The sequence below is a fragment of the Sinocyclocheilus grahami genome, unplaced genomic scaffold (genome assembly GCF_001515645.1).
Source record: "Sinocyclocheilus grahami isolate Dianchi unplaced genomic scaffold, SAMN03320097.WGS_v1.1 scaffold150.1, whole genome shotgun sequence".
NCBI classification, from domain to species: domain Eukaryota; kingdom Metazoa; phylum Chordata; class Actinopteri; order Cypriniformes; family Cyprinidae; genus Sinocyclocheilus; species Sinocyclocheilus grahami.
Genome location: NW_015505329.1, coordinates 1,633,799 through 1,643,451, shown reverse-complemented (window position 1 = coordinate 1,643,451; position 9,653 = coordinate 1,633,799). Strand labels below are relative to the sequence as shown.

The window sequence follows — 9,653 nt, the reverse complement described above, 5'->3', positions numbered from 1 at the left end:
TTAAAATATTTGTATTTTATTTTACTTAACATTTATTTCCAGTAACTAACTATTTATTTTTTTTATTTTTTTTTATAGTTAACTATTATAACACTGTTCCAGAGTAATTAGTCTCATGGCCATTACGACTCGAGGTAATTGGCTCAAAAATAATTTTATTCAGATTTGAGTGTGCATGAGCAAAGATGGCACAATTCACTTTGCGACTGAATCAACTTGTTTCTCAGACCTCCTTGGTAATGTTATTCAGAAAGTAATATAGTACAGGTATTGCATTTTGAAGATAAATTACAAACAAACTTACATGCACATTGTTCACAAAACACCCAGAAACATGTATTAAGAAAGTAAATTTCATGCTTTCAGGCAGAGCATTTAGTGCAACTCAACATTATTTTTCTTGCATTTATAATTTCCTTCATATACTCATCTAGCTTCATGCAACTCCAATCTCTCAGCAAGCAGACACAGAAAATGTGCAATTTGCAGTTCATAAATCTCCCTCTTTCTCCCTCCCTCCCTTAGCGACAGCACTCCCCTCTTATCTTGTCGTCTTTAGCGTCACAGGAGCATAGCGAAGGAGCGTCCTTGTGCCCTAAGCTCGAGAGAGAGAGAGTGAGTGTGAGGCAGAGGGAGGGGAGATGCGGCGTCAGTCAGCTGCAGTAGGCAGAGGACAGCGGCAGCAGTGGCTGCTGTTTGCTATTGTTCAGCCAGAACGTTCTCCTTTTCGCTCCAGCCAACTAGACATTGAAGCCGAGGAGATCCGCCACACGCGCTGTTCCTTCAGGGAACACTAACTGAAGAGGCACGCAAACTCTTTCAGTCTGTGTGACTGAACTTCTTTCTCTGCTCTCGTTAGGGTTTCTTTTCCTCCTGACCGAGTGGATTTTACCCGACTCAGGGGAGCCATGGGACTTGGGGTTAGGGGTGCAAGGACAGCGCCCCTATGTTTATGGAGGTTATTTTTACTGCTCTGTGGAATCTGGACCGCTTGCTCCCAAACGACAGGAGACGGGAAGTCACTGTACTTCTGGGAGACAGGTATATGGCTATTTCCATAAGTACCTTGATGGATGTAAGTGGGATGTGAAGGTTCCAGACTGGCTGTTTGCACAAAGTTGCATTGCAATTGTTTTATTTTCTGGGCTAAGAAAAAGGACAACTAAAGATCTTCGGTCTAGCTTCAAAACAGCTTCAACGTTTTTGAGTTATTTGTCATCATCCTAATTTCAGATTCTCAAAGTCAGTAAGGTAGAGAAACATGTCCCCATTTCAGCACAGTAGGTTGTCTCCATTTTCCCAGGCTGATTGTTCGATTTCTTGTGCTAGATAACAGCCATATCATTATTATAATGAAATCTGACAATATAATGGAAGGAGCTCTGAGGTACAAAGTAATGGAAGTTATTTGACTTTTGATTTGCAAATGTTCAATATCGCATTATAAAATATGATAAATTGTTAGAAATGTAATAAATATATAATCATTTGTTAAATATTATATTTAATAATTATATTTTGTTTTAATTATAAGAAAATTAAGCCAAATTTTAGGACCATAATATTTTTACATTGTGATATTATTTCATGACAGTAACTCACCTCATCTCCAAATTCTCATTACTGTAATGCAAATATATATGCATTAATACAGTACAACAATTCTATAATTTAAACAGTATATAGACTTTTGTAGTGCATTAATCAAAATCAGTGAATTTTCTGTTTAAAAAAAATCTCATTATTATAATGTTCATTACTGTAATAAAATAATGAAAATAATGATATTGGGAGAGTTTTTGGGCATGAAGCAAAGTGGATAAAACCACTTCACCTGTAGAACTAGCTTATTGTTATTGGTGTGTGAATTTTTGAAAGTGGCTGATCCAATCAGAATTCAGAGTCAGAACTATATATACAGAGTACACTGTATATATAAATATAATATAAATAATAATTACACTTAATAAATATAAACACTTACATCCATTTAGCAGTATGTATGCATGTGTGTTTTTGTCTGTCTGTATGTATGTATGTATATATACATATATATATATGTGACTCTGGACCACAAACCAGTCTTAAGTCACTGGGGTATATTTGTAGCAATGGCCAAAAATACATTGTATGGGTCAAAATTATAGATTTTTCTTTTATGCCAAAAATCATTAGGATATTATGTAAAGATCATGTTCTATGAAGATATTTTGTAAATATATTCAAACTTAATTTTTGATTAGTAATATGCATTTCTTTGGACTTAATCTGGACAACTTTAAAGGCGATTTTCTCAGTATTTAGATTTTTTTGCACCTTCATATTCCAGATTTTCAAATAGTTGTATCTCGACAAATATGCAAAAAATTAAAAAAACAGGAAGGGGGCAAAAACCTTTTCACAGCACTATATATATATATATATATATACAAATTTAAAACGCACATATATAAATTTGTGTGTTTGTATGTATGTATGTATGTACAGTATATGGATATGTGTATATATATAACATTTATTATAGTAATAATAATAAAGACTGACATTCCTTAAAAGGACTTAGGTGAATCGACTGAAGTACAGCTTTCTTCTGCTTTCTGTTCAACATAAAAAAGCATATTGTTCACTGTAAACTTTTATGAAGGTATAATCCTCCAAAAATGAAAAATCTGTCATCATGTGCTCACCCTTATGTTGTTCTAAAACTGTATGCATTTTTTCTTCTGTGGAACACAAAAGACTACATTTTGAAGAATGTTGGGAACCAAACAACATTAGAACTCATTAACTTCCATAGTATCAATATTTCTCAAAATATCTTCCTTTGTGCTTCACAATAGAAAGAAAGTCACATGAGGGTGAGTAAGTGATGACAGTATTTTCTTTTTTCGGGTGAACTACCCCTTTCTGTTAGAAAAACAGCTTCCCTTTACATGCTGAAGGCATCGCTCAGAGCTCTAGTCATGTTTTCCCATATGATTCCGCAAGATCCAAAGTGCACTTTAGGACACTCATTACGTGGCCACGCTTAGAGGCCACATATAGTGGATTCTGCTTATGTTATACTTGTTTCATAATGAATCCATGTGCATAATACCCATGTTCTGTCAGTCATAACATCTGAGCCACATTATTATGAAATGATCAGTATGCTCTGACATAAGGAGGAGGTGTTTTAATTTCACAGGTTCAGCTTAGAATGTTTTTCTTATGAAGCTGAAAAGACTAGATCTTACGGTTTATTTTGGTTTGGTGCTGGTCTGTGATGCTGGTTGACCAAAGATGCCTTGTTGGGACATCAGTATCCACAACACATTTTTGATGACCAACTATTCTTTTCAACAGGATAAGGTTCTTGAGTTGTCTTTATAGATCATTGGAGATTAAGTTGTTGATACATTTCAGGTTCTCCAAATCAGCGTATTGGATTCTGAATTTTTAAAGAACCAATTCATAGATGTTTCTTTCAGAGAAGTAGAGAGTTTGCTAAAGGTTGATTTTGTAGTGATGCTTTAGATCAGGGGTGCCCAAACTTGGTCCTGGAGGGCCGGTGTCCTGCAGAGTTTAGCTCCAACCCCAATTAAACACACCTGAACCAGATAATCAAGCTCTTACTAGGCATGCTAGAAACTTCCCGGCAGGTGTGTTGAGGCAAGTTGGAGCTAAACTCTGTAGGACACCGGCCCTCCAGGACCAAGTTTGTGCAACCCTGCTTTAGATGAACCATTTTAGGTTCCCCAAAGAACCTCTCGGTGAATAGTTCTTAAAAGAACAATTTTTTTCTTGGTGTGAAGAACATTTAAAAAATCTGAAGAATCTTTTTCCACTATAAAGAAAATTTTGTGCATTTGAAAGGTTCCCTAAATGTTAAAGGTTCTTCATGGAACCACAGATGCCAATAAATAACCGTTGTTTTTAAACTGAGTATGATTAGAGTGTATTGTGTTCAACATGTAACACCATGGTTCCATGAAGAACCTTTAACATCCATGGAACCTTTCCATTCCACAAAAGGTTCTTTATAGTTGGAAAAAGGTTCTGTAGATTTTTTAAATGTACTTCACACTAAGAACAAAATGATTCTTTTAAGAGCAATTCATTGAAACCCAAAATGGTTCTTCGCTGGCATCAGTGCGAAAACCTTTATTTTTAAGAAAATGTGTATATTTGTTTTCTTGTATTGCATCAAGCTTAGTTGTGACACGTTGCAAACTATTGGCTGTACTCTCAACCAATAGGAACAGTTAATGCAGACTGAACTTTCGTGTGTGGCCCATGCCTCAGCAGGGTTTATCCACTCTTAGAGCAGAGATTACCCAGATTACGCAGGATTCGCCTCTTGTCTCCTGATCACACAATCCCCCAGGAAAAAAGTTGTGCTGTCAGAGCCACTCACACTTCACACCACGTTACCTACTATAATAAGGCTTGCTAATGAAGCGGGAGCATTCAGGTTGCCTTCTGTTGCCTTCGCACCACCCAACAAACACACACACACACACACACAGGTTTGTTTTTATGGTTTATGGAGACTCGCCATAGGCGTAATGGTTTTTATACTGTACAAACCATATTTTCTATTGCCCTACACCAACCCTACCCCTAAACCTACCCCTCACAGGAAACTTTCTGCATTTTTAGATTTTCAAAATTCTGAATTATTTATAAGCCTTTTGAATTACGGGGACACTGAAAATGTCCTCATAAATCACCTTCTCGTTGTAATACCTGAAAATTTCCTCATAAATCACCTTCTCATTGTAATACCTATGTCATACCCATGTTATTATACAAATTTGTGTCCTCATAAACTACATAAACATGCGCGCACACACACACACAGGCTCATTGAACATATAAGTCAGGTAGGCTTTGTGTGTGGCCTTTGACATCACCAGCCTGCTGGTGTCGTCAATCCTGATATATGAAACAGCACCGTAAGCCAGTTCCGAAGCAACGGAAAAGTGATGGAGCTGGGTCAGTAACAGACAACTAGGCTTATCCACTGACTTGACATCAAATGTGAAGCAATCTCTTTCTATATCCCAAAGGACGCCCAGTGTCCGTTCAAATGGCAAATACTCTTGGTCAAGGTTTACCTCATGTAACGATTTTGCCCAATCATCAGCTGGTATTGAATGTTTTGTGGCGGGTCGACAGCTGGCTCATCTTCAGTAGCTTGATTAGTAGATTGGCTTCTTTCGTTGTTAGAAGCTATGATAGCAGAGTGTAGCCAACTGTTGTGCCTTTTCCCGCATCCAGGCACCTTGCATACCCAGCTGCGAGAACAGATTGTGCTGCGATGACCCTTCATAAAGCAGTTCAGGCAGAGTTGCTTTCGCTGAACAAAGGCCAAACGCTCTTGAACAGACAAAGCTCTAAAGGCTTGACACTGGTTCAGGAAGTGTCCGTCAGTGCACTTTGGACATTTAAATCTTGAAGTTGTCTTTGGTGCAGATGATATGGTGGATTCATTAGTAACTGACACTGTTGCGAATGTCTGCCTTTTCTTATTGAAGCTTGACTTGGCATTTGATTTAGAACTCGCTGGAGATTCCCAAAGATAGGATCAGCTCTCTTAGCGGCTTCAGATTCAACAAGACTGACTATGTCATCCAACTTTGGTAAATGCCCAGATTTGATAATCTCATAATTTATTGTGAGCCATCTTTTCTTTAGGTCTTCAGGCAGCTTTTCTATAATCTGTAGCAAAGTGTGTCCACCATTTAGCTCATCCTCACACTTCATTGCCTTTAGAGTGTCTCGACAGCTACACAGAATGTCTGCAAAGCTTTGCAACTGCTTGTTGTCTTTAATGTCTTTGTGATTGAGCACTTTGTCGACCCATGCTTGTGATATTGCATATGGATTGCCAAAACGTCTTTTCAGAATAGCCATGGCTTCTGCATAGCCCAGGCTAGAGTCAGGGTTGTACAAGCAGTGTGAGATAGCATCTCTAGCTTGACCGACAGTGTACTGATGCAGACGAGTGAGTTTTTCTTGAACTGGCACTGTCTCTTTGTCAATCACTGAGGAAAACAATCTGATGAACTGCCAGTACTTTAAGGGTTCTCCATCGAACTTGATGATGTCAACAGGTGGTAAGTGCATGTAATCAATGTGTGACTGATACTGTTGCCTTGACAGCTCTAGTAGTTGACATAAAGAATGATCATTTCCTGCTGAGAATGATGGACGAAAGTTAAGGGATGGGTGACCTGAGACAGGAGTTGAGAAATCTTTGTTTATTGTCATTAACTCAGCCTTTTGCCGATTTTCCTCCATCTCAGCATCTTTCAGTTTCAGTAAGCCTTTTAGTCCATCCATTTCAAACTCAGCTTGCTGAAGTTGTAGTTTAAACTCTGCACGCAAACATTCTTCTTGTTGAGATAAAAGCACAGATAACTCTTTATTTTCTTTCTGTCTTAGATTATGTAGCTCTTGAAACTGGGTAGATGGATTCATTAGTAACTGACACTGTTGCGAATGTCTGCCTTTTCTTATTGAAGCTTGACTTGGCATTTGATTTAGAACTCGCTGGAGATTCCCAAAGATAGGATCAGCTCTCTTAGCGGCTTCAGATTCAACAAGACTGACTATGTCGTCCAACTTTGGTAAACGTCCAGATTTGATAATCTCATAATTTATTGTGAGCCATCTTTTCTTTAGGTCTTCAGGCAGCTTTTCTATAATCTGTAGCAAAGTGTGTCCACCATTTAGCTCATCCTCACACTTCATTGCCTTTAGAGTGTCTCGACAGCTACACAGAATGTCTGCAAAGCTTTGCAACTGCTTGTTGTCTTTAATGTCTTTGTGATTGAGCACTTTGTCGACCCATGCTTGTGATATTGCATATGGATTGCCAAAACGTCTTTTCAGAATAGCCATGGCTTCTGCATAGCCCAGGCTAGAGTCAGGGTTGTACAAGCAGTGTGAGATAGCATCTCTAGCTTGACCGACAGTGTACTGATGCAGACGAGTGAGTTTTTCTTGATCTGGCACTGTCTCTTTGTCAATCACTGAGGAAAACAATCTGATGAACTGCCAGTACTTTAAGGGTTCTCCATCGAACTTGATGATGTCAACAGGTGGTAAGTGCATGGAATCAATGTGTGACTGATACTGTTGCCTTGACAGCTCTAGTAGTTGACATAAAGAATGATCATTTCCTGCTGAGAATGATGGACGAAAGTTAAGGGATGGGTGACCTGAGACAGGAGTTGAGAAATCTTTGTTTATTGTCATTAACTCAGCCTTTTGCCGATTTTCCTCCATCTCAGCATCTTTCAGTTTCAGTAAGCCTTTTAGTCCATCCATTTCAGACTCAGCTTGCTGAAGTTGTAGTTTAAACTCTGCACGCAAACATTCTTCTTGTTGAGATAAAAGCACAGATAACTCTTTATTTTCTTTCTGTCTTAGATTATGTAGCTCTTGAAACTGGGTAGATAGTTCATCTACAGGAGACATTTGCGGTTTAACAGCTTCATCAAGTATTTGCTGTTCCTCTTGGAAGTTTGAAGCATCAGAAGATTCCATTGATGGCTTAAAGTCTTCAAGCCAGCATAAGACTGTGTGCTGTAAGTCTTGCACATCCCTCAGGACTGACGTTAAATAGCCCTTAGAAGCATCCAGGTCATCATCATCTTCTAATGTTTTATGGTACATGTCATGAATCTCATGAAACCGCCTAACAGCCTCATCCAAAGCAGCAAGTTTCATCTCTACCTCTTTGGGCTGATTACAGTTCATAGCTGTTGTAATCTGTGTCATCAAGCGTGTCACAGCAGCCTTTGCACCTCCACGTTGACACTTGAGACCCCTTTGTTGTTGATCTGGGGTAGAACTTTCTTCTGTTTCTTGGTCCATGTTGTTATTAATTTTCTTTCTTCCTCGTGTTTGACTTTAATGTTACCCTTGAAATGATAACATTAACTTGGAACTTGATTTTGTCCTTTATTCCACTAGTGCAGAACTCACACCGTACACATTTTGGTAGTTGTTGTTGTTTACTTGTAGTTTAGAATTCTTGTACATTTATGTGCATACGTGTGCGGTCAAACACGCTGGGAATATATAGTTTAAATCATACTTTCATGTGAAATCATTAGAAATTCAACAAGCTACAGCAGAACAACATGGCCTTTCTCTGTCAGCCCTCTCTCTACTGTGCCTTCTCACTCATCGATCACATGAGTCCACTGAAACATGTTCTTAAAGGGGCAGCACTCAACAATATATATATATATATATATATATATTCAACTTATATAATAATTCAACTGTAAGCAGCTCTACAGAAGGCAATAGTGTCATTATTCAACTCGAGTCAGTTGTTTCAATTCAGTTCAATAAGTGTTGCAAGTCAATTATGAAACTAATTCAATTCAGCTGTAAAGCAGCTCTACAGAAGTAGTGTCATTTTTCCAGCTCAATTTAGTTTAAGTTTTGTTTTCATCCAATAGTGTGAGTGCAGTCAATTTGATGCTAGTATATTACTGAATATTAAGTGTTTTTTTTCCCCACAAAATTTTTTTTTTCCCAAAATGCTTTGAAGTTTGTAGAGTTCAGAAAAAGGGCACGGGATCAGAGGCCACTTTTAGTCCAAATAATTGCTATTTTAAGAGGTCTTGGAGCTGTTTGAACATTCCTTGTCTCAAAATAAGAGGCTTTATTGAAAGTGGAGTGTGAGGATAAACTCTATGTTAAAGACCGAAATGTTATTTCAAGAAAATTGAATGGGGGGGGGGCCAGATGTAGGTGAGCACATAAGGAAATGTGCCGAGTGAAATTCTGAACTCATTTCAGGGAATGCATTTTAAATGTCACCCCGTGTGACCCTGATTTTCATACGGACCTACAGGCAAACGAACCCCGCGACTATAATTGGTTGAAAACTACTCCAGACTCTTGGCAAAGGGCTTTAAATTTAGGACACGCATACAAACGAGGCCGGTTTCCTCAGAATACATTATTCTCAAAGAATGTTTAATGGCATTTTAACAGTTTGGAAAATGCATTTCCCTTGTGATTGATGTTTATTTCTACTTATTTTGAAGCAGCTAAATTTGGCTCTAATTTAAGAAAGCTGCAGTCCTAATTGCACTGCGCATTAAGAGTGTGAACTTCCCAGAAGTAGTTTGATCGTGCTCATATTCACTAAATGGAGCAGCGCATCCTATTCTCTGCACGCTTTAACCACTGAATTATACCACATATTCCTTTGGGATGAAATGTGACCTGGGTTGCATGTTCTTAAGTGCTGCAGAGGTACAGTGGGTTTAAAGCTAAAGCGTTTTCATTATGTTTATTACGTCATTTCCACTCGCTGTCACATTTTACTTTCTTCTTCGGTTGCCAATAATTTCCCACAGGGAGTAAGGGGTACGATTCTGTGATATTTGTGGAAGTCTCACAAAACTGCAAGCTCTTTGTGTCCATGTGATGATACTGTACGTTCAGTATAGTCATTGTAAACTGGTTGAAGACAGCAACTCTATGGAGTGGAGTCAAGAACAACTTTAGGGTATTATTTGGGGATATTTAACTCTCCATAAATTATATATTATGTTTGAGTTAGGACTCGTGACACAATTAAAAATTTTTCTAAATAAAACATGTAGTATTATGAGAGCAATATTGTGTGTATATATATA

General features: G+C 38.1%; 1 protein-coding gene across 1 annotated transcript in view; it reads left to right on the top strand.

Annotated features, from left to right (window-relative positions):
- Positions 1-661: 661 nt before the first annotated feature.
- LOC107592172 (thrombospondin type-1 domain-containing protein 7A-like) overlaps positions 662-9,653 on the top strand; it is a 158,669-nt gene continuing 149,677 nt past the window's right edge. Inside the window, exon 1 of the mRNA XM_016281573.1 lies at positions 662-1,041. Within this exon, the coding sequence (XP_016137059.1) occupies positions 909-1,041 (133 nt within the window). The 5' untranslated portion in view covers positions 662-908. The remainder of the gene's footprint in view (positions 1,042-9,653) is intronic.